The following is a 27507-nucleotide window of genomic DNA, read 5'->3' as shown; positions in this document are numbered from 1 at the left end:
CCTTGAATGCGTGGGACTTATTAACCTATTCTAACTGGTTTTAATAGTCTATTTTTAATAGTCTTTGAAAGTAATGTTTAATTTAAAAATATTTCTTTCTCCTTCTACTTATTTGTCCAGTAAAGTACTTATGCATTTATTATTTATAGGGATGCTAGATCTGAAATGAGTAGCACAGCATACTATATTTTTCCTGATTGTTTTTTGTTTGTATTTAGTGGAAACCTGGATAAGCAAACAGCATTGGGTAATACGGTTCTACACTACTGCAGTATGTATAATAAGCCTGAGTGTTTGAAATTGCTTTTGAGGGGGAAGCCAACTATTGATGTAGGTAAGTTCATTATTTAAAACTAGGAAATAAAGATTTCCTAAAATTTCTTTCCATTATTTTAACCACTTTTATTTATGTCCCACTGTTTTAACTGAACTTTTAAAAGTAAAAATAAAACTGTATTAGAAAAATGAAGACTTTACCACCAGCAAGCCTAAAGGAAGCATTCAGTTAAGAAATGGAACTAAAATTCTTAGAAGATAATAATGACAAAAATTTTCTAATATGAAATACTAATGGTAAACGCTAGTTTGTCTGCAGAGTTTTATTTCTGATGCATTATAAATGTCCTGGAAGTTAGGTTTGTTGTTTGTACTGTAAAATTCATCTAGTACTTGTATGTTATAATGCTTCAAATGGCTGCTCACATTAATTCCACTCTAGATGTATGTGGGCTTTGTGTACGCAAGAGTTAATTCTTCTTTTAATATTAATGTCATTTGGCACTGCGGCTTCCCCCAACATGCCCCAGCCACCACTGTAGCAGACTAGGAAGGGATTAGCTTTCTCAGCTTTCTTCTGTTTGCCATCTACATGTGTGAGATAGGTATAACACTTGCTGTACCTGTATCAGTCCATTTTTCATCATGGCTTAGCAAAAGTTTAATTAAAAATAGAATCTCTGTAAACTGTTTTCTCACGCTCAGGATAATATCTTGTTTACTAGATGCTTTCCTTTCCCTGCCATATTTTGAGAGTTCATGGAATACCTATTCCATGAATCCAGCTTGTCAGGCTCAGGAGCTAAGTGTCATCAGCATGTCTGTAAAACATTTGCATTCTGTAAGTTCTTGGTGTAGGAGGGAAGCTTTCTGAACAGTTAGTGCAAACTCATGAGTGTGAATGTCTATTTCTCCCTTTTTCCTCATCACCATCATTTTCCTCCACTGCCCAGTAAAAAACTGTTGCATAAGTTTAAGTTCAGAGCTCAGTGGCAGAAGTCATTGGTTTCCTTGGCCTTTTTGTATATCCTTAGGATATGTTCTAATATTATCCTAAGTCAAATAATTTGATATGACCTTTTTTAGCACCTATGTCCCTAATTAAGAAAATGGCAAAGCTATCTGAAGAAGCTTAAGTGTGTTTATTGGTCCTTCCACTGACCTCTCTCCTAGGTAGATGCCAGAAGAGAGTTTTTACCTTTTGGGGTCTTTTTTTTTTTTTTTTTTTTTTTTTTTTTAAATTTTTTACTGCTCTCACTTAGGAACTGCATATCTTCTTTAGGCCTTGAAACATCAGGCCTTGAAACACTTGTACTTAAAAGTTGAAAGAAAGTTTGGAATGTATGTAGTCTCTTAAGCTATCTGTATGTTAACTTCAGTTAAGAAATACTATATTTTCATTCCTTGTCATATTAAAACTCCTGAACCATCTCAGATGGATCTTTCCATAAGGAGACCTCCTTCTTCTAGGGATCTGAATTCTTTCAAATTCATAGGCCTTTCTAGACGACTGCTTTGTATTTTCTAGAATTCATGACTGGCGTTCTAGATATATTATTACACACAGAGATATTTGCTTATGAGACCTCAGTTTGCCTGTTTGCAGTTCCCAATCACAGAAATGCTTTACAATGTGGATATGACGTAGAGCATACTGTGTTCCAGCTCCATGACATTTACAGCTATACTGTAAGAATACCTTTTACCTAAGGTTGGGGTGTAGGTGTTGTTTTTGTTTCCTGTGACTTGCTACTGAGCATCTAGGAAGGATCCCATTAGATGTTGTGCCAGCGGAGACCTTCCAGAGTGCTCAGATATCACCTCCTTTCTGATCAGGCATTATTTTAAAATGTGAAACGTATTATAGCCTTTATAAAGACGAAATAGCTAGAAAGTTTTAAAATTATTCTTGTTCAAATATAATCTTAGGATGGGACTTCTGGCTTCAAACCACTACCTATTAATCAAAATAAAACATGCTTGGATCAACATTTACTTTTTTTTTTTTTATCTTACAATAATTTTCTTTTTTAAGATATCTTACTCTGCTTGTTTTTCCTGCTTATTCATGTAAGAGTTTTACTGGCAAAGGACTTGAATGGAGATTGAAATAACTAAATTTCTTTATATTCTTTGCTAGGATGGTTAGGAGGGAATTGGGAACTGTCCCAGCAGATGCTGCTGTTCAGAAAGAACCTGGTGGTACATGAAATTCATGAGCACTTAGAGTGGAATCTTAAAGAGCTGCAGCTGCTATAGATTAAATAGATGTTTTTGATCACTTTTAGAAGTTACTCTGTTAAAAATAGTGAAACTTAATGAATTGATTCTTTAGACATCTCAAAGAATCGCTCTCTTTTTTTATTGTTAATTTTGTAGTAAACCAAGCTGGAGAGACTGCTCTGGACACAGCAAAAAGAGTGAAAGCTGTCCAGTGTGAGGAACTGGTAAGAACCCAGGGGGAAGGCGGGGGGGATGTTTTCTTCTTTAAAGGTGTCAACTACTTAAGATATCATTGCCACTGTATCTCAAACTTGGTATCGCTGCCAGCTGGCTGTGTGCTGATCTGAAGGCCCTACCATAGATGAATATCTTCTAACTTCAAAACACAACAGTCATTTTCTTTGTAACAGTTTAAGTAAAAGAACTTACTACTATTGGAAGTACTTAGTTATTTTGACAAGTGTATTTGAAGACCTTAAATACTGGAGGGTCAGGTATTTGAATACCAATTAATGCATCATTCTAGGACATTTGGGCTTCATCACTCAAAAGTTGTTCTTGGAGACATTTCTATCAGGATTACAAAACAACCTGTGAAATATTAAATCTGCCAAGGCCTGTTAGGTCTTTGTTTGACTTTTCCTGCTTTGTTTTGTTCCAGTTTATTTAATGGAACAGATAGTTCAGAGATGGTGAAAGTCTTCTTACAAGGAGACTTGAAACAACTTGAAATTAAACCTCCTCAAAGGAGAAAGAAGCAAAAGTGTAATGTCTGGAAGTTAGGGTATCGAAAAATGTAAACCACCAGCTTTTGTGGGACTTTGTCCCTCTACTGAACATGATCAGAGAAAAAAACTTCTGGAATTTTGAGAATGTATGAGTGATGTTAACAGACGCCACTCAAGAAAATTATTGGAGTTCAAGAAATAAAGGTGTTGGATTTTCCCAGGTACTCTTCTGAAGCAGTTAGCCAGGAATAAGGATTCTACCTCAGACCAACAACAAGCTTGGTTGTTCTTAGCCCTTTGAAGGTGCTTCTCACCAGTGTGCATTTAGTAGGCAAGTGAATTGAAGTACTATCAAGGGATTAAAAAGTCGAAGTACCGTGGCAGTTCCACATTCAAGGCAAAACTAGAAAAAATACAAAACAATTGTCACTTGCTGCTTAATTCTGTTTCTCAGAACTTTTTTGTCTCATGTTGATGATCCAAGGAGGATATCTACTTTTTCGCTGCAGCTGGTCATTTTAATACCTTTCCTTTGACAACTGAAAGTTCTTGTCATGTATTAATTAATTATTGCATAATCAAGAGAGCTTGTCCTTCACAAATCAGAACATTTTTCCATATTTCTGGGGATGCAAATCAACATTTTGCTGTAGTTGATAAGGTGGTACTCTGACTTCTCAATTACTCCCACGTCTGCTGTGTAAGTATTGTTTCCAGTGTTTTGAATGTTCTGTCAGCTGCATAACAGACCAGCTGTAAAACACGCAATTGGTATGGATTGCTTTTTTCTTTGCAGTATAAATTTAATAAAGTAACATTTGCCATTAATGGGAACCAACTGATTGTGTTGTAGAACAAAGAAAAACAAGTGGATGTTATCAGTGAGGTTATCTAGCAGTTTGTTGTTTCGATTATTGTAATTGAAATTCCTCTAATACCTCACTGATTATTTCAGTTAAATATATAGAGCATTTGTGCCTTTTCTCGGCTTTTTTTTTAATTTTTGAAGAGGACCGTTATTTCTGCATTTTTCTCCAAAGTGGCAATGACATAAGGTTAAGAGTAAAAAAGAAATATGTGTGAGCATATTGTTTACCATGGGCAACAAAAAAGTACAAAATAAATATCTAGATGTTTGCAATATAGTAGATGTACTAAGCTGATTTCTGTTGCATAGCTGCAGTCTTAACCATGTAATTAAATTCAGTTTCAACTTAAGTGGGTTCATTAATACTTAGGTAACAGATTGAAAATACTTTCTTTCTTCCAAATTTTATTTCAGGAAGATGGTTAAAGGCTCTCCTGAATCAACTAGTACTAAGTAGACTACATTTCAAAGGAAGTCATAGATCATAGAATGGTTTGGGTTGGAAAGGACCTTAAAGATCATCTAGTTCCAACCCCCCTGCCCTGTAAGAAGTGAAGGAATACATAATGATGGGAAATCTAAGCACTGAAAAGGAGAATTTATCCTCAGAATAACTGTGAGCTGCAGTTTTCTTTTCTGCTGATCATTCAAGTAGTAGATTTTTAAAGAATGTGAATACATTATTTGGGCTGACAAAGTAGAGGAATCCTGTGCATAGGACACATTGGCCTCATCCAGTGAGAGGGAGGGAAATATTTAAGTAAAGGATGAATACCTTTTATTTTGATTCGAACACAAGGATTGTGATTTTGGAGGGGTAATAGTTGTATGTACTAGAATTTATAAATAGGTTTTGCGTTTCCTTTTTGGAAAGGAGTCCTCCAGATGCATTCTGCTTCTGCGCACGCACCTTCTCTTCATGTCATCTTTTGAAATGCTTGTCAAACATGGCAACTTCTGCCCATATTGAGAAAATCTTCCCTTTTTGCCTTTTAGCTGTTTTTCTATACCTCAAATCAATGAAGGATGTTTGTGTGATTGCCCTGAAATTGTTTTTTTAATGTCTGGAAAAGTTTTAAACCTCTAAATATTTCAGGTTTTTTGCTTGCTGTTACAAAACTAACTTGGTTCACACCAAAGGAACCACAAGTATTTTAACAAGAATTGTTATTTCTTTCAGCTTTCTCAAGCCAAGGCAGGAAAGCTAAACCCACATGTCCATGTAGAGTATGAATGGAATCTTCGGCAGGAAGAAATTGATGAAAGTGATGATGACTTAGATGATAAGGTAAGCGTGAGTTACTGATACGGCTTTGCACAAAACCCGTCAAAATTTCTGTTCTGTGGAAATTAATGGAAATTAGAGACCCGCTTTAACCTTTTTTTTCTTATGGATTTTTTGGGGAGAAAAAAACTAGTTTTGAGGCCTGTATTACAGATTGCCCAAGTGTTTTTTGAATACATTTTGTCAGCCTAGTTATTATGGACTTGAGTTTCAGAAGTCTTGCTTTGATAAGACATACAATATAATATAAATCAGTAAATGTAGATTACTTTGTCATTTTATCCCCTTCGGAATTCTAGGCTGTTCATTTTTAGCTGGAGGAAATCCAAAGCTTACATACTCTTTTTTTCCCATAAATTAATTAAAAACCTAGTTGTTGAATCAATTAACTCTATTTTTCAAAAACTGTGCTTTGCACTTTATTCCTGAATAAAAAAGAAGTAATAGAAAGACAAAACTTGAGGGCATAGGATAATTGCCATCCTAGAATATGTGAAAACTTAGCTTCAGTGTCCTACTTTAGCAAGGCAGTTAATTATTCTGTGCTCTGTTTCTATAATAAATGGGAATACACCTCTCCTATTTTATATGGGTGCTGTCACCCATAAGAAAGAAGTGTGGTCAACTTTTCATTTTCTGTGACACTTGGGACTGAAAAATTCAGAAACTCAAGTAATTTACATATCCTCAAGGACAGCAGGGAACAAAATGATTATCTGTGCAAGGAGCCTCAGGAGGATGACTAATGCTGTATTGGAGATAATAGCCTGCCTGAACCAGAGCTGCAGTGAAACAGCTCGTGCTCCATATGCAGCTATTAATACACAGCAGTCAAAAATTGCTGTGTAAAATTTCTTCAAAGAGCAATTATATATGTTTAAAAGAGCCATACCACTGAATATATTGCTAGTTCAGTCAATAAACAAATCTGCTGTGTCAGAAGTGGTTTATTTATTTTTAATATGCATCAATGGGGTAATATACTTGATCTTTGAGGATAACTCTCTGGTCTGAGTAAAGAGCTATTTGAACTGAAAATTACTCTTATGTTCTAAAATCTTTACTAGGCTTTTATTAGTATATTATTATTGTGTATCTACTGCTTTAAGAATAAACCTAACTTTGTGTATGTGAGGATTTGTTGATGCTACAATCTTTATTTTTCATTTAGAGGAGGGGACCTTGCCGGTTCGATTGCTGAGAAAGCGGGGAATGTGGGCTTATTTGTCCAATAAAGAAAGAAATTATGCTTATGATCAGTAGAATATATTCTATTATATTCTTTCCCAAACATATTAACCATACTTAGTATTTAGACAGCTGTATAATATATTTGTTTTTCTATTCACAGCCTAGTCCTATAAAAAAAGAGAGATCTCCAAGGCCCCAAAGTTTTTGTCATTCGTCGAGCATTTCTCCCCAAGACAAAATGACTCATCCTGCATTTAGCACTCCTAGAGACAAGCAACGACTCTCCTATGGAGCTTTTACCAATCAGATTTTTGCTTCTACAAGCACAGATTCACCCACCTCTCCAACTGCAGACGCTCCTCCTCTTCCTCCTAGAAATGCTGGCAAAGGTAAGTCTGTCTTCAAACTATGCTTGCAAGCAGATTTTCCACAGTCGTCCGTCCTTTAACCAGGTGCATTATAATGTTTCAGGATGTAGCATGCTTTTATTACATTGATGTGGTAATATGGTACAATGCATGTTTAAAACTTAAAAAAAAGAGGGGGGGGGGAAGGGGTCCACTTTGTAATGGACTCAATCATAGAAGTGTACATGAATGGGTGAAAAAATAAAATAATACTCTACTAAATAAGAGTTGGTTCATTTTATGTAGAAATTTTATTCCTATTTTGGAGTAGCATTTTTATGCATTTGCACTCACAAAAATACAAGTGTGTTAGAAACAGGCTGATAGTGTGTAGTGCTGTACAATGATGTGGTGCATAGTGTCTGTCAAAGAGGGTGAAGAATCCAGGCTTTGGAGGAGAGGAGGTGCAAGAAGACTCCCTCTCCTTGCAGTCAGACAGTGTGGAAAAAGAAAAATACCAGAATGACTTGTGAAGTGCTAAGCAGGTTGGTATTAAAGCTCCTTTCCTCTCAGTGAATCAGCACTCTCCTCTTCCGTTTTGGTGAGTGCTAGAGGGGTGTAAAGAACAGCAGAGAAAATACCAAGCCTATTGTCCAATACTTAACGAGTCACGCACTGAAGAGCTAAACTAAACACCACCCATTCTTCCCTGAGTGAAACAACCATTTTGCTCCTGTGGAATTATCCATAAGGAAGGTTTGTGCTACAGGTCAGTCAGTTTTGCAATGTACATTTAGTTGAAATGAATGAGATGCATTTTCTTAGTAACAGTAGTGACACTCTTGGTAGTGCCTGAAAGGGAAGAGAACTTATTTCCATATGAGACTTGCTCTTGCAGCTGAAGTGGATGGTGGTTCTTTGACCTAGATGCCTATAAACTTCAAGTTTAGAGGACGTATTTATAGAACAAAACCTGTTACTTCACAATAATTTGTGCAAATCTACTTTTTAGGAAAAAAAAAACCCTAATCTTTTGTCTTGTTTTACTTATTTAATTTAGAAATAGCCAAATTGTGTTTTTACAGTAGACTTGTTAGAGAAAACTTTAGTTGTGATGAAGGCTACAGTATAGTTTAAGGCTTCATCAGTTAGGCTGAAGGATGCTCCCTTTTGTTAGCACTGCTATAACTTGTGTTTCATTTCCTCAACTGGTAGTTAACTTTGTTTTCAAAAATAATGAAGAATTGCTCTCACTAAAATGTGAAAGGGTAAAAGGGACAGAACAGTCTGTTGGCATCCGATATCTGCTTTTGTACACAGTTCAGATGCTGTGCTTAAGAACTACTGTTCCACCGTCAGTCTTTGTCATGTACTGGCAACTTTTGAATGAATTCCTTGGCTCTCTTTTTTAAACAGGTTTGTTTTCCATTAAGAGGCAAAGCGATTTTGCCAGCGTACGCATTTTCACAATCTGAGTTTCTTTATTTTCATTAGGGACTCATTTGTACTCCTCGTGACTTTATTATGTTGACCTTCCTGTTGGCATTACACGTTTCTAGCTTTTTCCCTCCTTTCCCCCACTTTTTTTTTGCACGCTCTGTCTCACAGTCTGCTACTCATTGTCTGCTGTCAGACACAGTATACTGGCTTAGATGTTCCTTCAGTCTGACCTAGGATAACTTTTTTTTTTGTCATAAAGTTGCAAGACTTGGAAACTAATCATGAATCCCATTTCCTTAAGAACATGAAGGAGCTTCTGTCGTCTGTCTGTACACTGCCTAGTATGTTGTCAGCTTTCAATGGATTATAATGAACATTATTCTTTCTCATTATATAGACTTACTCAGAAAATTGTCTTAGACTTACTTTCTCATATAGACTTACTCAGAAAATTGTCTTTTTCTCCAGGAAGGGGAATATTTTATGTGCATATTTCATTCTAAGTATGTATTCAAGTTTCAGAAATGTTAGACATCTTCCTAGGTGTTCCTGCAAGCTGTTTCCCAGAAGAGTGAATTAACACAACACCAGAGCTACTTGGAAAGAAATGACACATTGAATTCTTCTGTGTTTTCATGTCAAGGATTGCGCGAAAGAAATCATTATCTGTATTGCAACAAAATAATACGGTATTATCACAAAAACAGAGAACCGTTGCCTTCTAATGATGATAGTTACATTAACTGCTTTGTCAGGGTGGAAAATGCCAGATTCACAGTGTAAGTCTGAGTGAGATGTTGAATGGAACTACCGTTCAGTTAAAGTCACTAGGCTTCTCTGCTTCAAACATGCCAAAATTTTACAGTCTGTGAGTGATGCTGGGTTTTTGGTTGATTTCCATTCAATAATATTATAAATTATTTAATTAGTTTTAGGAGTATCCCTTAAATACAGGTTGGTGCTGTCTGTGTTCAGAGGGCTCAAAAGGACAAGGGAACAAAGTGGCAAATGCATAGAATGTTCACTGGTCTGGAAGTCACTCTAGAAGCATCGTTACAGATGCACTTATGCTTAATTATTAACTGTGCTGCACCTTGTTGTCATCTCCTGCTCTCGCTTCCAAACAGATTGCTTAAAATAAAAAGTAGAGTCTCTTCACTTCCATAAGACACTGCTGACACATCTTAATTTTGAAACAGTCTGAGATAATTTTGTTTCTGTAGGAAAAAAGAATCTTTAGAATTTATCTGATCTTTTGAGATATAGTAGTAATAGAGTATATCCCTTACATCAAAGTTTAACATACAAGCTTGCTTATCAAATCCATTTTTTGTTAGACAAGTTCATTTTAATAGATATCTATTTGATTTAAGATTACATAAAAACATAGTATTATATTTTGCTCTAAGTTCTCTAAGTAGCTTTAGTAAGAAGAGCATTGAATCTGCAGTTAAGTTTAAGCTTACCTTCTGTCCCCAAATGTAATCTGATCTTTGTCCCTGCTCTGCTGTGAGGCCCCAGCAGACACTGTGGGACCCTGCTAGAGCATGGAGACAGTCTGTAGGGAGTGGATAGCTGGTGGGATCTGTATTTTAAAAGGAGGCAGAGGATTTAAAAGTTTCATGGTTTTTATCCTTCGGGGCATACAGATAAAACTCTTTTCCAAAACATGTTGTATATTTAAACAAAAACACCTCCCTTTAGCCCTCTGTAAGCTGGCTTCACTCGCCAGTGAAGTTCCTTGGTAGCAAGGTTTGCTGAGATGCTACAGTGGACTGGAAGCCATCAAGTCTGAACTTTGTGGTGGGACGAGAAGGTAAGTTTAAAGCAACTTACATAACACACGCCACTCTTGCCCATGTTTTTCAGTGGATATGGTGTCTAAAAATTAGTTTGATTCATCATTAAAATTGTATAGGTAGAATTGTTGGAGGATGCGTACATGGGGATTTTTTAAAGTTTCTCCATACGTCATTACAATGTACGTCCACATTTTTCAGTTTGAGAACTTCTCAAAATATTCTTAAAAATGCTGGAACGTTAGTGTATTCTACTCTATACCAGCTCATTTGTGGATACGTCTTACTTTCTGCTATCCCTGCTACAGATTTAGTTAATCCTAATAGAATAGAAAGTACCGAATGAGGACAGTAGCTGCATAAGTCAACCACTGTGTGCCTTTTCCAGTAGTTTATCTAAGCTTCTTCAGGTTCAGCTTACTTGTGTTGCCAGCCAAGTCTTTAGTCTGTAACATTCTGAAAATCTTTTTTTTCATTAGTCTTTCCAGCTTATACCTGCATTATGGCTCCAGATATCTAGCAGGTCTTCTGCCTGTTTTTTTTACAAAAAGCTTTAAAAAAGAAAAAAAAAAATCAACATTTAAGTAGTTGCATGACTCAGCACGGTAGCTAAATAAAATTTGCACAACCTTAATCGCAAATCCAATGTGAGGGCAGTGTTGCTAACTAGTTTTATAGAAGTGTTAGGCAATCTAAGTCAGATTTCCTTAATTTTAGCAGAAAGCTAATTGATTTTTAATGGTTCTGCTTATTTCTCTCATGTGGGATGAACGTAGAGGTTAGGGATCAATTTTATGTAATGAAATTAAGTTTGGATCTTCAATACAAGTTTGGATATTTTGCACTCTCTTTCACAGCTCTAATGTTAGGTACATAAACCCAGGAGGCACTTCCTTTGTGGTTCCAGGTCACTGCAGACACCATGTCACATAATCTGCTTCTTGGCTTGATCAAACTCAATTTCTAAACAAATCAGCTTATTTGCATTTACTAGTAACGTCTAGAAGTTGTCTGACTACATTGCTCACAAGATTAGAAATCTTCTCAAGTCCAGTAAATTACTTTGTTCAGGTACCAACATTGTCACTTAGCTTTAGCGATTTCTGTCATTGGTGTCCGTATCAAGGCACTACCTAGAGAGCAATCACACAGGTCTCCATTTTTTGTTTTGTTAGACTGAACAAGTCACGTATCTTTCACCTTTTCCGATAGAAGAGTATTGTCATTCTCCTGTCATCCAAGTTGTCCTTCATCATACTAGCCCTTCTCTGGCCTTTGCTGTTTAAGTCAGCTTTCTTAACTACAACCGACTGGAAGTGCGGGAACAGCATTAAAACCTTGCTGTTTCTGCTGGAAATACTATATCAAAATATCCTTTCATCCTATTTATTTTTTCATGGTTGCATCACACTATGGCATATCAGGCATTACACAGGTAGTCTCTGCTACCGTTTTCAACCGGAGTCCCTAATTTAAAGTACAAATGCTTTCTTAGGGTAGAATTTTAACGTTGGTATATAATGTTGTATTTAATCTCATTTCAGTTACCTCAGCCTTTGAGATCTGGTTTCTTCTGTTTCTTTTGAATGGTTTCAGGATTCTACAGCTCTCTTGCATACACTTAAAGACGTAATTTTAAAAATATTTTTATAAATGTGTTGTACGTTTTAGTTAAATAATACTAGTTATCCCACTCAAACTCTCTAATTTTTAGTACCATAATAGGAAGGGAAGGCTGACAACTGTTGATTTCATGTGGTTTTTTTTATATTTGTGCATCAACCCAAAATACAACATTCTTTAATATAAATTTTGGCTCTTTTTTTTTAACGATGTTTTTTAGCATTAGTTATAGAATATACTTCTGATGCTAATGTTGAATCAGCGTATATTCTTAGCTTTCTTGTTCAGATTGATCGTGATAATTTTTTTTGTTAATTATGGTGTTATTTTCAGTACTGTTGAAATATGATCTGAAGTAAAACAAACTGAAGAAGGCTTTTAGTAATATCTCTGCAAAAATGTCACTCATGAGAACATTAAAAATAAGTACAACAACACTTGTTAATGAAAATACTATTTTTAATATAAACTTACTTTTCTTTGCAGTACCCGTTCTGCCATTAACTGGAATACTGGTTCTTCCATCTCTCTCATTAAGTGGTAAAAAATAAATACAAATGTGAGGTTTTTACACTCTAAACCCACTATTTCTTGAATGGATCGTAACAGCTTTGCATGGTTTCACAAGTACACAAATTAATACATACTATACTAACTGCACAAAAGCTGAAGGGCAATGCACTATTAGTTACAGACCTTTTCCAGTTATTTACCTTCATACAATGAATTTGAGATTTGGTCTATTTGCACATGAAAGCGTGATCCTTGCTTGTGTGAGGAAAATGACTTACATGAAATGTGAACTTCACAACTATGTGAGAAATCATCATTAAGATGACTATGGAGAAGAAATCGTTGGCTTACTTGCTGCCTGGTTAGAATCACAAAATATCTTTGATCTAGAAAAATAACTTATCTGATTGTTACTTAGAAATATCTGGCTAGCCTTGCATACTTAAAAATAGCATATAAGAACTGTTTTGATATTTTTTTCTGAGATTTTATATACATATAAGTAATACAAAGAATTTTATCATAATTTTACCGACACTTCATACACCATCAGATCTTTGTATTATTTCACCTGTTGTTTCCATAAACTGATTTAGATTCCAGAATGTTTCCTACATTTGCTTTATTCAAAGCATGATGTGACTTTATACCTCCTTCTGAAAAGATGTTTTGAAGTTTTCTTTTACTATGTTTATTTTAAAAAGTAAATTATTTTGTATTTCAACCATCTAATCAGTAGTGTATGACTTCTACATTCATATTTATTCCTTCCATAAAATTAATACAGGAACAAGTGCTAGGGGTCTGAAAAGTTGCACTATTTTTAATACCTTAACACCTTTCCCCTGTAACTGTTGTATGCCATGTGAACCTTTGACAGCTCTGAAGTGATGATGTTTTTCAACTCTTCTGTGATGTCTGGAGATATACTACTAGTCTGAAATATAAAAAATACATCCATATAACCACACTTAAAGAGTTTTTAATACTACTAAATTTTATTTTTGTAGAGAAGGATTCTTCATTTTATTGGCAATAAAAAGTACAAATTGTGTATTTAATGGCTGAGGTTTTATTTTTGCAGTTAGCACACAATACTGTTTCAATGCATTTCCTCCACCTTTTTTTTCCTTTAAGCCAATTTTGAACTATTTGTCATTTGTGGTCGGGCTGGAGACCGTGTTGGTGCTGAGCGGTCAGGCTGCAGTGCAGTGCGAACAGCAGGACACGAGGTGGTGGTAGGACAGAACCTCTGCGGTGTTGGCCGTTCCTACTTGCAGACGTTTCGGAAGTGTGTAACTCCTTTTCGAGATGTCAGGACAAGAGAAAAATACTGTACTGACATCCTGTGTATGTTTTCTACATGCTTTAAAAATAATGTTACTGTTAACACTGGATATTGAATTTTCCTTTCCCCCTCGCCACTCCTAGGTATACTCCTAGTTACAGTTTATAGAGTAACCTTTGATTCATGTTTATTTAAGCGAACTAAAGAATTTATAACTTGCAGAAGTCTAGGGGATTGTCAGTCAAAACTTAGCATGAGAAAAAGTTTTATTTTTGCTGGCAGAAACATTTCAATGGATGGTTTGAATCGGCTTGCTTGCTTAAGCTCATGAGAGAAATTAAAATGAGAAAGGATACAAACTGGGGAACAATCTCATTAATCTGCACTAACATTTGGCTGCTTGTCAGTTAATGGTTTTGTGAACTTGGAAGTAAGTTGAGAGGAACAATCACAAAATATATCATTTGATTTACAAGAGTAAGCAATTAATGGAAAGCCAGGCCCAAAATACCTGCTGGGGTTGTGGTTGAGAGATTCTCCTGAGCAGCAAAAGGCTTTCCAGGCTTGAATCTGGAAGAGAATAGATTGAATCATTAACTCATTATGGGCAGTTTTATTAACCTTTTATTTGGAGTTAAGAAGAAAGAGGGAGATCACCTGCTGAAAATATCTGGCAAACGTACACATGCTTATAGGGTAATTGAAGTTACTTTTTTTTAATGTTTATTATTTCACCTAAGGAACTTTAGCAAAGATTATTCTTCACTGATTTTAATACTTTTATGAGATATAGTAATTTGGGAAGGAATGCGGATTTTGGTAATTTTCAGTCTACATATAGAGACTGGTAATAAATATTTTTAAAGAGAGAGCTCTGGTTCTGTGTACAGGTTAGGATATATGCTGATTAACAAAATGAACATTTGGTCTCAAATACCGTTAAAATAAGTTAGGTTTTCCAAAATAGGCAAGTTGGCTCTGTAGTGCTACAAAAATATGTGACGATAGACTTGAAATTTCAGGTATAAATAAACTTTGCTTTTAAAACTTTATGTCAATTTTCTGTGTTTATCCAGAGCCTGTGATGGCAAAGCTCTCTTACAAGCAAAACCCAAACCCCAACAACGAAACCCTTAAAGCTATTCTAACCTAATGTAAAACTAATTTAGATAACTGTTACAAGTAATTTCTTGTGGCGGTAATGGCCGCTGACTTGAGCAGTTGTCCCCTCGCTGCACGTTGGCGCCCTGCACTGCCTGCTTCCTTCACCTTCTTATTGAAGATATTTCGGAAGGTGAATGGTGAAGGTGAATGGTGAAGGGAAAACTCTTGTCTTCCCTCTGGGTTATTTTGTCTTTCAATCTGTGTCTGTTCCCATATCCTGTAAAACATGCATTGTGTTAAATAATACTTGTGCCAACATTGATGCAGGGGGAAATAAAGGGTTTAAGGGGAGAGGTGACTGCATAAGCTCTTATAAGCAATGCTACCATTAAATATCTAATCTCGGCTTCAGAAAGGGCTTTTCTGTTATTTATTTTATATGCACTGCATACAACAATTTGCATTGCTCTAAAAATGCATATTCTGATGTATTTAAGCCACAGGAAAAAAGGGATAATAACTACAGAAAAACTTACTAAGCTGACAATCCTATTTTCAAAATGCAAGGAAAATTTCTAGATAGATTTCTATTCCCCTCCTCACCCAAGTTTATTAATAGAATTCATATGGGATGCTCTGGAGGGGAAAAAAAAATCCCCACGTAATAGAACATCTAGAAAGCTATTTCATTCTGGTATAAATTAATAGCAATTTTAATTACTGTATTTTAAGATTTCATGCCTTTTTTTTTTTTTCAAACAATGCCTAAAATTAGAAATCCTGGAGTGATTAATCCTGTATTTTTTACACATAAGTACACGTGTCATTCTATTGTCAAGTTGCTTATATTCCCACAGCTACGATGGCTTAAAATGTGGTGAACGTGTCGTTCGGTTGAAACAGTGTTTTGGCATGGCTTGTCTTTTTATTTTAGTTCTTTGCTGCACTTCGCTGTGGGTCTGACTGTGAATTTTTCAGCAGTGCTTTGACGTTTCTGCACATGTATTTGTAAGCAGATTGTTTGTTATTTTGCAGGCCCACCTTCAACCCTCCCTCTAAGCACTCAAACCTCTAGTGGCAGCTCCACTCTTTCCAAGAAGAGACCACCTCCCCCACCCCCAGGACACAAAAGAACCCTCTCTGACCCACCAAGCCCACTACCTCATGGACCCCAGAATAAGGGCCCAATTCCTTGGGGTGAGTTTTGAAATGCAAAACAAAAGGGCAGGGGAAAACCTTTATGATGGATGATATATGAGCTTTGATTTCTTTTTTTTTTTTACCTGGTGCTTGCTTTCCAATGATTGCAACCTGATGTAATGTCAGCTCCGATAAATCAACAGTTCTATCTTCTGTCGCTTTAGCTTTCAGGCTTCTGGATCTGAGTCTCACTTGAGAAAATTGAAAATATTCCACGCTCCCCTGGGGCCCAGTTCAATCTCCTCTGCTGCCTCCCTCTCTACCCTAGCTTGCCCAGGCTGCCCTCACCCCAGCCTCCTCATCTGCTGCATCTACTCTGCATCTACTTCTTCACCCCTGCTCCTGTTCTCACCAGCTCTTTAACCTACATGGATCTTGATTTGGGGCGGATAGACCTCGACGAGCATGTGTGGTTCTCCTGATTGCCAGGAGAGCTTGTTTCCTTGGCCTCTATGCCAGATTTCTCCTGTAAAGTGTTGGCACCAAGCTGATGGGGATGTGTTGTCTTGATATGTCTTTAGGGTTTTTTGATGTTGTCTGTACATCTACAAAGACTGAGAGGTTTGCATCCTTCTACCTGCAGAAGTTATACAGAAACAACACTTCTTTCTTTAACAGGATACCTTTCTGACAGAAGCTTTTTAGAAACTGTTTTCCAGACTGCTCAAATTCTTCCTCTTTTCAATAAACGTTGTTCTATGCGGTCAGCTTCTCCCAATTGCTATAAATCTCAGGCCCATGTAATTTTCTATCATTTTAGTCTTGGTGGCAGGATTTCCATAAACCTGTAAACTTTTGAGCTGGAATCCAATGCTTACAGAAGGGGGTCATCCTGCATCTGGACAAGAACAACCCCATGTATGAGTACAAGTTGGGGACAGACCTGTTGGAGAGCAGCGTAGGGGAAAGGGACCTGGGGGCCCTAGTGGTCAGCAGAATGACCATGAGCCAGCAATGTGCCCTTGTGGCCAAGAAGGCCAATGGCATCCTGGGGTGGATTAGAAGGGGTGTGGTTAGTAGGTCAAGAGAGGTTCTCCTCCCCCTCTACTGTGCCCTGGTGAGGCCGCATCTGGAATATTGTGTCCAGTTCTGGGCCCCTCAGTTCAAGAAGGACAGGGAACTGCTAGAGAGAGTCCAGCGCAGAGCCACAAAGGTGATTAAGGGAGTGGAACATCTCCCTTATGAGGAGAGGCTGGGGGAGCTGGGTCTCTTTAGCTTGGAGAAGAGGAGACTGAGGGGTGACCTCATTAATGTTTATAAATATGTAAAGGGCAAGTGTCATGAGGATGGAGCCAGGCTCTTCTCAGTGACATCCCTTGACAGGACAAGGGGCAATGGGTGCAAGCTGGAACACAGGAGGTTCCACATAAATATGAGGAAAAACTTCTTTACGGTGAGGGTGACCGAACACTGGAACAGGCTGCCCAGAGAGGTTGTGGAGTCTCCTTCTCTGGAGACATTCAAAACCCGCCTTGATGTGTTCCTGTGTGACATGATCTAGGTAATCCTGCTCCGGCAGGAGGATTGGACTAGATGATCTTTCGAGGTCCCTTCCAATCCCTAACATTCTGTGATTCTGTGATACACTACTTATATCTTAGGAGTATGCTCTCTCTGTTCTAATATAAACACAATATTACTAACCTAAAAAAAAATGCAAGCCTAAAAGCACCTTTTTTTTTCAGCAAATTGAGTTAAATATGGTAAATCATGGAGTACTCGTGTAGAATATGTGATTCAATCTAGGATTTAATATGAAGACGAGTACAGAGTCCAATGAAAAGCAAAGTCTTTTTTTCAAGGAATACAAATAATGGCAATCTTTTCAGTTCTCTACTTGTCAGATGTCTGGGATATGGAAAAAGTGTTTCCTATGTTCTGGAGTCTAACAGCCCTGTACTATTTCAGAGGTAGTAAAGACATTTTGAAGAGCTTGAACTTTAAAAATTTTAAAAAGCCCAAATCTTTAAGTCCAAAACAGCACCTAAAATACCATATACTGGAATACTATATAATGTGATGCAATTAGAATGAAAAGTGTGGTAGGAACAAATGTTAAGCTAGTTCCAGTGTTTCTTTAAAAATATTAGCAGATAAAGGAAAAGGAAAATCTGGGAAAGGTGCAGGTGTGGAGTTGAAGATGAAGAACCTTATAGCAGGAGAACACCTTTTCAAAACAGGGCCAGAGAAGAACAGTGCTTATCCTGTCTCTTTTCTGCTCCACAGTGCAGACCAAACCTCAGGGGATGAGAGAGGGGCCTCTTCTCCTCTTTTTTTTTTTTTGTACAGCTGAGATCTGTACAAAAACTTGTTTCAAAGTCGAGTTGGATCTTAAGCAAGTATTAAGTGTTGTGCTTATAAAAAAAGCGTTTCTTGTCTCTGCCTTTGTGGTTTTGGTTTAAGAATATTGTCAGATGTTCACTGCTTTCCCTTTCAGAAGCTTTTTTCAGTGTTGTTATATTTCTTCTTATGTTGAATTTCAGCATTTGTTTTCTAATCTGTGCATTAATTGACGTTTCAAGCAGAGCAATCATTAGCTTATGTCTAAGCAAATTAAGTTTCTATTCAAAGATGTTCTAAAAATGTCAGTTAGATTATTTTGGATTTCCATAGCAACCATGAGATATTTTTCCTTGCTTTATCCATAGGATCTACATGTGACGGGTTTGCTGTTTGCCTTACCCTTATTTTTCTTTTCTCTCTCTTTTTTTTTAAACTTTAAAATAAAAATGTATTTTTTAGCAAGGCTCAGCATGAGCCCTTTCTCCTGTTTCATTTAGACTTCAATGCACTAAGGATGGTATCTAGGTAGATCTGTTATTCTTTTTCATGGGAAGTATTTTGTGTTCTTGGATCATTGAATGTCACTTTACATCTATTTCAGTGACAAAATATACTAATGGTTGTTCAAGTTGGTTCTGAGATAGTTTAGATGCACTGTAATAGAAGAGGGAAGGGGGAATGATAAAGGTACTAAAACAAAGTAGTTAGTGTAATTGTACTGTGGGAACGGTGATGGTTAATGAAAGAGAAGCCTTCTGCTGAAGGAGTTCAGAAGCACTTGGGTTTGGATTTTGCTGCCTTTTGACAGAATTGAGTATACCTGGGACCTTTTCTTTACCAACAGTTAACGTTCAGGTTATGGTAACATACTGATTAGTCATTAAATCAGCTAAAGGCTATTCTTTATGTAGGATCAAAATCGTTAGAAATTTGATGTTTTGTGAATAAAATCAAATTCATGGTGGTTTTAAAAAGACGTGCCTCATAACACAAAATGTAAACATCTGCCATAAATCTATTTGATACTGGCCTGCAGTATCTCCTATTCAGAGGAAATTGAAACACTATATTCAAAACAAATGCCCTGCAGCAGTAACTCAGCAGTGTCATTCAATCTTTCCTTGCCAATAGATGTGAGCTACCAGTGAGTTGTTCTAAAATGTGTTCTATGAAAGGTCAAGTTGGATTATTATGGTCCCTGCCGCTTTTGCAGTTACAAAATTATTGATAAAGAATGATCTTTAAAATCTTTAGACATGTTTTACAGAGGATATGTGGAAGAGTGTGTACTTAGCTTTAAGTTGCACCCTCTGCTGATTATAGTTCAGTTATCGTAATTATCCTTTTTTTAAAACTGTGCTTTTTTTCACTGCAGGTAATGATTTGGGCCCACCTTCAACTAAGGCTGCAAACAAGTTTGAGGGGATGTCTCAGCAGTCAAGGTAAAATCTGTGTATATGAAGGCAAAGATGAAAATTTATCTAAACATAAGTAACTGGTAAACTAGAAAAAATTTGCCTTTCATATGAAGTAAAATCATAGCTATGTTTCTTCATAAGTTTTCTGCATGCCTTACTACCATACAAATACTTTGGCTTCATTGAGCCTCCTACGCTTTGTTCATAGCTGTCCCTACACAATTCATCCTTTGAGGGGGATGGACAGAACGACTTGTACCAGAATCCATGTACCGCTCCTACAGAAGTGCTCTCTGAGCTGGGGAATGTTGCCTCACCCTGCAGTCCAGCAGGACAAAAGTTGTATTTTCATGTCTTCTGGCATTTCATCTTCTTCAGGGTGAGGTCTCGTGCCTGTAGCTGCAGAAGTGTCACTCTGGGTACAGGCTGGCATCGAAGACAGCTCTGTGAGAGAGAGAATTCATCTCGGTCTTCCAGCTTAACTGTTTTCCAGTCTGTTAAGCTCGTGTGCTGACACACAGTCTGTAATAACACAAACTGCTTTTAGCTTGTACTTCATCAGGTCGGTACATTGCAAGTGTCTTTTTCAAGAGCTGGAGCAGTAAGGATAGCCATACATTCCTGTCACTTAGTGTTTGTTACTCCTTTATCTGTGTTGTGATTCCAAGGTCCTGAGGTTCAAAGCATGGTATTTCTAATAAACGTGTGCCTCAGGCAACATGACGGAGACCTTGCACGACCACAAGCGTGCATGATCAGGCCATGACTGGAGATGGATTTGCAACGTCAAACAAATCACAGTAGAAGATGTGTAGGTAGAGTTTCTGAACACTCCTCAGTCTGTGACCTGCCTTGTCAGGACAGGCAGTGGATGTATTGTTGGTAGCACAGCTGACTTGCCGTGTTTGCTGAATTCATCCAGGTGGCACTGGGTATTCAGGGAAAAAGTGGTGATGTTCTACAGCACAAAGAGCTGGTGCCATACTTGGTACGTGTAAGACGAAGGTAAAAGTGTGGTACTCATGCTTGATGGCATTGGAGGTAATTACTTATTGAATCAAGACTGAGCTTGGCTATTCTTTCAGTTTTGTGTCATGATATATATTTTGACTATTTTTAAAAAGCTAGGAAATTAAGATAAAAGTGTTTCATCATACTCATTCTGAAACATTAGCTTCAGAGACAAATAATACCAGAATCAAGGCTGTTGATGCAGAAGACTCTCTGCTCTGTTGAACATGTTCTGGCAACTTCCTTGCTTGTTTTTCTTTTTCCGTGTTTTCTGAGTAATTATTTTGAGGTGATACTGATTTTTGTTTGGTTATTTATTGTTTGATTTTCATGCCTTAAATCAATTCGCTTTCTTCTTTTCTTCTATAGTACTTTTCTGTAAAAGTGACTTGGATGTGTTTTTGGTGGAAGAAATTTGGTGGAGTTTTCTTGAAACTTATAATATGTTTTGCCCTCACATGCCATGTTTGCAAATTTGAGCCAGTCTGGTGTTAATTCTGAAAAAAAATTGTCTACAACAGAAAGCATAGATGGAAAGTTTTGACAATATGTAACTATCTCAGATTTTATGCTGTAATTAAATTACTCGCAACTGTCCTGCTTGTGTTGTTGCTTACCCCTATGAGTAGCTAACACAGCTGTAACACAGGTTGACAGAGTAAAGCATGTTGTTTTCCTGCAATCATCAGTATTTCCTTGGAGTAGCAGAGACTTTGTCTCCTGATGCAGCTGCAGTTTGTGTGTAATACAATATCATACTCGTGCAGTAGGCTACAAGGCATAGGTTCAGTCCTGGAAAACTTCAAACCACTGACATAAAGGACACATTATGTTTTGAATGCTTCAGTATAGTTATTTTAAAGACCAAATTTTCCTTCAAGTTCAGGATCTGCCCACTGAGCTGGTCTTTCAGCTTCACCTATTTTCAGAGTACATTTTTGCGCATACTGTAGTTCATAGAATAAATCTGCCCTGTAGCATTAAAGCTGTGTGGGGTTTGTACGTCGTCTTCTCTGCAAAAGCAGTTCATTCTTAACAGTGCTTTGTGTTTCGGGATTGATCCACGGACCAGATGACAAGATGGTTTTACAAAAAAAGCAAAATAAATGTGGACCTTTTTTTTAGATTATGGATGTGTAGAGGGGGAAAAAAAGGAAAAGAAAAAGTATGGTTTATAACAGTTGTAAGCACTAATAATTCATATCTGTTGATTTAGCACTGGGACTGCAAAGACTGCACTTGGCCCTAGAGTTCTTCCCAAACTACCTCAAAAAGGTAAGAGTTCTTTTTGTGGGTGTTCCCATAATGATATCTTTTAAACACGTGTGAAAGTAGATACTTGTTTTAAATATATGGATCTTTTCAGCACAAGTTTTATTTCCAAAATGCTACAAACCATGAAAGCTTAGCAAAACTGAAGGGATTTTGGAAGATTGGGAAGGTTTTTATTCAACTGAAAAAATAGACCCATGGAACATCAGGAGGAAAGAAAAAAAAAAAGTCATAAACTAATTGAAGCTGGCAGACACCTCAGGAGGCCAGCTGGTCCAGTCCACCACTCGGAGCAGGGCCAACATTTTGACATGAGAGCAGGTTGCGCAAGGCCATGTCCAGTCCCATTTTGAGTATGTCCATGGTTAACCTCTCTGGGCTCCCGTTTCTATCTTTGATCACTCTCATTGCTAAATTCTTTTTTCTTCCTAATATCCGTAAGTCCAATTTCTTGATACCCTTGAAACAAGTTGTGTCCGTTGCCATGTTTTGGCGATCAGGGTTGTTGTCCTTATAAATACTTTGGAAAGAATCAGGTACTGTTACATCCTTGCTTATGTATTGATGACAAACTTGCTAAGACCATCATCCCAGTGATCACTTATGTCCCTTTTTTTTAGCAATGTTTTTTCTAGTCTCTCTTTAAACTCATACAGCAGGTTTTATAGAGTTGTTTGAGTTTGTACAGGAGTTGACTATAAAGTTGAAAGTAGACCTACCTTGTAGCTCTGTCTGATACAGAATCCATCAAAAATAGGTTGTATCGTATGAGTGGATGATCACTATAGAGCCTGAAGATCAGGAAATGCCCCGTGTCCAAACTTCTGAAGCTAGATGAATCATTTTAACAGAAAATGCAAATGTGAAATTTCAACTTTATTAAATTACAATTATTATGACATGGTATCATTTTTTGAAAGAGACACCAATGACGTGATAGGGCACCACTGCAAAGGAAGTCAACACTTCCTTGATTTAAAATGATATAGGTGAAAATTTAAGATGGTCTTAATCAAAGCACTTTGATAAGGGCTACTATCATTTTTTTCATCATTTACTCAAACCAATGTGGATGATCAGTGCTTGTTCATTTGGACTAGATAAGTCTAGGAGACAAAGGTATCAACACAGACATTTTCTTAAATTAGATATCTGATAGTAGCTATACCATTTCTTTCCTGGAAATTATGCAAATTTTTCCTTTTTTGGTATCAATAACCCTAAATATAGCATGGAAGTGTTATTGCAGTAGGTGATATCCAAAAGGAGTGTTGTTGCTTTTGTAGTAAAATGTCAGGCCACCTTTTTGACTGGTGTTATATGACACTAAAGCAATGCTGAATACAATAGGAAATTATTCCTGCTAGTCAAAATGTGTTGCTTTCATCATGGGTTGTAACATTTTTCTCTTCTGTCCCCCTTCATCTGTTTTAATACAGGGTTGTTTGGTGGGGTTTGGGTTTTTTTTGTTGTGTTCTTATGGTTTTGCTTTCAAGGTAGATTTCAGTCAAGTTTTCTTAGGGAATTTAATAGTAGAATCAATACATGACACTGCGAAAAAACTATTTGAAAAGCTATTTTCAATTTCCTTCCATAAAATCTGCAAAATACACATTTTAAAACTTCTCATCTTTACTGAATTGTGTTTACAATAATTCATTTTTATTAGTTTTAGTTTGAATGTCTATAGTACACTTTATTCTATACACTGTATGGACATACATACTCACTCGCTCTCTTCTTTATGATTTTACAGGTACTAATCCTGAGACTTGGGGTTTTTTTGTACAGAGTTCAACTGTATCTATGAATAATTGTCATTAAAGAGAATTTTCATTGTGGTCACGTCAGCAGGTTGATAGATTGTTTTGCAAAATACATCTTTTCTTATATTTAATATTTTTTTGTTTAGGTCCAAAAAGCAATCACTTTATTTCATTTTAAGTAGTTAATCTATAAATTGACACCTAGGAGCTGTTGGATTAAGCACTTCTGGCCTCCAGAAGGAGCAATGAAATGAGACCTCAGTGAAAGAGGGTTACGTAAGGTTGTGTTATCTTGCATTTGTCACAGACTAGGAGGACGTATGGACAGTTATCGGGGCTCAGTGAACATGAGGTCATTTACTTAATTACAGTTTTGATATGCGCCTAAGTTCTTTAATATTAAAATGACATTGTGAAAAACCATTGTTATGCTCTTTTCTTTTAGTGGCACTAAGAAAAATAGAAACCAGTCATCATCTTTCAATCGATAAACCCCATCAGCACACGGAAATCTTTCAGAAGCCCTCACTGTCCATCGATATACCACAGAAACCACAACCCGGAGACTTGCCTCCAAAGCCTCTCCCTCTGGAATTAACTCAGAAACCTCAAGTGGGAGATTTACCCCCAAAGCCTGGAGAACTACCCCCAAAGCCTCAGCTAGGAGACTTGCCACCAAAACCACAACTTGGAGACTTACCTCCAAAGCCGCAAATGAAGGACCTTCCTCCAAAACCTCAGCTGGGAGAGCTGTTGGCTAAAACTCAAGGTGGAGAAGCATCACCAAAGCCTCAGCCCTCAGAGGCAAATCAAAAATCTCACTCCTTAGATCTTTCTCCAAACATACAGTCTAGAGACACCGTCCAAAGGCAAGCATCTGAAGAGTCTAATGACATAGCACATGCCCTGCCAGAAACCCCTGTGCCACTTCCCAGGAAAATAAATATGGTAAGTGTTATTCCAGCTAGTTGAGACTATCCATGGGAGGCTTCAAAGTTACTGTAGGATTATCTGTGCAAAAAAAAGCCGCACCCTTGAGCTGTGCACACAAAGCTACATAACGTAACGGGCTAGGATGGGGAATGAGGAGCTCTTTTTGTGCTTTCAAGTAGCTTCAGCAAATGCTGGGGATTTACAAGGCCTCTTGCATGCTGGAGCAAATACTAGTAACATAAAACGATAGCCTTGGGACCATGGCAGGGTATTTAGATTTATTAGGGAACTTGGGCGTTTTTATCTGTGCCAGTCAATACTTCTGAATTGGTTGGTGGTTTTCGCTGCTGTCTTTGCTCACTGCTTTGTATGCCTTAGATTACTAGAATATTTACATATTTGATTTTTTTTTAATAGAATCATAGAATGTCCTGAGTTGAATAAGAAAGTGTATTAGCACCTATTGTCAGTAGATAAAAAATTTCAAGTACAAGTCAACTGCGACAAACTAGTAAATGTTCCTGTCGTATTCAGTGTCGGTGTACGTAAGTCATTAGCAACGGTTCAGATATATTGCTGAAGTGGCAAAATTGACATTGCTGGATGGTGTGTAGTGGCAGAGCTGGAACTATAACTCGATTCCGAGTCTCCTTGTTCAACCCCCACTTCAGTGCAATTTCCATTCAACAGAGGATTATTCATGTATATGTACATTGAAATAGTTTTATGAAACTCCAGAGCTCTCTTAAGATTTTGATCATTAAGAATACATCAAAAAGGAGATGGTTTTGCTTGTCAAATTGGCTATGCAAATCACTTATGTAAAAGGAAATGAGACTTCCATTCTTGTAGTGAAAGCAGAGGGTGAGTTTCTGCCTTCTTGTGCTTGTCGGAGGAAGAACACACTTTCTCTGGAGCCATCACTCTGCTTGGGCTTCCTGAGTGTTCTGGAGATTAAATAAAATAGTGCAGGGATCTGATCAAAAGGTGTCTGCAACTACGATTTGTTTACTTACGTACTTTTAAATATTAGCAGGCAAGTGATGCTGGACATTCTCAGCTGTTTGTCACTTTATTAAACGAGGAAAGAAAGCAAATAGTGGATTAGTTGTTTGGTTTGGTTTTTTTTTAAACGCTCACGTTACTTTATACAGAATAATTCCGAGGAAAAATTCAGTGTTCTCCAAATTCAGCCATTTTCACATGTGCAGTAAATTAAATAGTTCCGCTGTTTTGCAGGGATCAAAATTATGATGTTTCTGTGCTGATTACTTTCCAGTTTTCTACGCATCATTGCATGCACATGTGTATCTCTTGTTCACTGCAGTCTTTCTTGCTCAAGCAATAATGTGCAAGAATTCCTCTTAAATGTATCTTGCCTCCATTTTCATCCTCTGGCTGTATCCTCTCCACCCAAACTGGTGAAATGCTACATCCCAGTAAGACCCATGACAGCAGCCACTAGTACTTGTGGGTACTTCACTCTTGGGTTTGACTATTTGAGCACAAATTTTTCATTGGAAGTTTTAGAAAATCAGTTGTTCAGAATTATTAGGTAAAAAATAGCAATGCTGTTAATATGTAAGGACTTGAAAGGATATGTTTAGAGAAATGAAACTTGCTCTGAGTGCTTCTAAAATCACACTGAGCACTGGAGTGTTCGTGTGTGTGTTTTCTATAAAGGGGACAAAATATTTCTTTTTAAACAAAAAAAAAAAATGTTGAATGTGAATAAGAACATGGAGGGATTATTAATGACCACAGCAGCTGATTATTTTTCAGTCTTATGCATAAAAGTCTCTTCTTACTAAGTACCAATATTGGATACAAGGAGTTAGGGGTGGGGTGGGTTATATTTATTTTATAGTCCTAAATTACATGTCCTGGAATTGCTTCTATTTCTTTACACACCAGTGCCCCAAACTGTTCTGGAAAATATATACTCTCTTCAGATTCATCCTTTTTTAAACCTTCTCAAGATTAAATACACCTCGGGCTTGAATTCTGCTTTTTACCGCTCTCCTAAGTGAAAGGAATATAATATTAATATGTCATCTGTGGTGCTAATCTGAAGGAACCAAGAGCAATTGCCATCATTTTTCACGTGTTCTTACAAGCTGAGTTGCGTACAGTTCTCTAAGTTTAGAGGAATTTAACTTTCTTTTAGTCTCTTTATTGAATGAGACCATTTTTATTTGGCAGAAGTAGTTGGTTCCCTTCCTCACCAGGGGATTGGTTGGAAGCAGTCTTAGTTTGTAAAGGTTCTCTGGAGTTGAAAGCTGGGACTGGCCCCAAATACCCATTAGTATTGAATTCCAATCCCTTGTGATAATTGAGATTTTTGTTAAAATTATATGAATTTGTTTAAAAAAAAGAGAGAAAGCGTTCTTTGAAGTAACTTCTTGCTGCAGCAAACCCTTGCAAAACCAAACCCCTTTGATCTCATATGAACTTCACTTCAGGTGTTTCTGTTCATTTGTTTGGAGTATGGGATTTTTTAGTCTTATGTTGCTGTGTTAAGTGCTTTGTCCCTTAGATCCCTCTATAATTATTATTTTTCTGTACCTTGAGTTTAGTAGGAATGCTCTTTGCTGTGTGTCTGTTCTGCTGTTGATCTGCAGGGTTGGTTTTTTTTTTGCCAAAACATGGAGGCATTTCAAGTGGGTAGGTAACAGCAAAGAAAAGGCTCCCTAGGAAATTTCCTCTCTTAAGTTATTTTTGGCTCAAATTCCTCTAAACCTGCTGACTTTTCCTCCATAGCCCTTCTGCTTCTCATCTCCTTGTGCTGCTCTTGGCCTTTTGCATTCTTATTATCTGACTGCTTCTGTTTCAAGAAGGAACTGTAGTTTTTGAAGAAGTGTGGGTATGAAAACATAGGAATATAAAGTAGCAGGAGTGTTTTGCTGTGAATATTACTGTACTTGGAAATAATTTAAAGC

The 27507-nt window shown here is 37.1% G+C and overlaps 1 protein-coding gene across 3 annotated transcripts in view; it reads left to right on the top strand.

Moving 5' to 3' along the window:
* Nucleotides 1–27507, top strand: part of ASAP1 (ArfGAP with SH3 domain, ankyrin repeat and PH domain 1) — a 167089-nt gene that overhangs the window by 134378 nt on the left and 5204 nt on the right. For 2 of the 3 annotated variants that reach the window (XM_068396076.1, XM_068396077.1), the window contains 8 exons: nucleotides 219–334; nucleotides 2656–2723; nucleotides 5276–5383; nucleotides 6732–6960; nucleotides 15721–15882; nucleotides 19544–19610; nucleotides 21814–21872; nucleotides 24081–24583. In XM_068396076.1, coding sequence (XP_068252177.1) covers nucleotides 219–334; nucleotides 2656–2723; nucleotides 5276–5383; nucleotides 6732–6960; nucleotides 15721–15882; nucleotides 19544–19610; nucleotides 21814–21872; nucleotides 24081–24583 — 1312 coding nt within the window. Of the gene's footprint in view, nucleotides 1–218; nucleotides 335–2655; nucleotides 2724–5275; nucleotides 5384–6731; nucleotides 6961–12266; nucleotides 12321–15720; nucleotides 15883–19543; nucleotides 19611–21813; nucleotides 21873–24080; nucleotides 24584–27507 lie in introns of all 3 variants that reach the window. The other variant, XM_068396078.1, reaches the window with a different exon arrangement.

This window comes from Nyctibius grandis, chromosome 3, assembly GCF_013368605.1.
Source record: "Nyctibius grandis isolate bNycGra1 chromosome 3, bNycGra1.pri, whole genome shotgun sequence".
NCBI lineage: Eukaryota > Metazoa > Chordata > Aves > Nyctibiiformes > Nyctibiidae > Nyctibius > Nyctibius grandis.
This window is presented reverse-complemented; position numbering and strand designations above follow the sequence as displayed.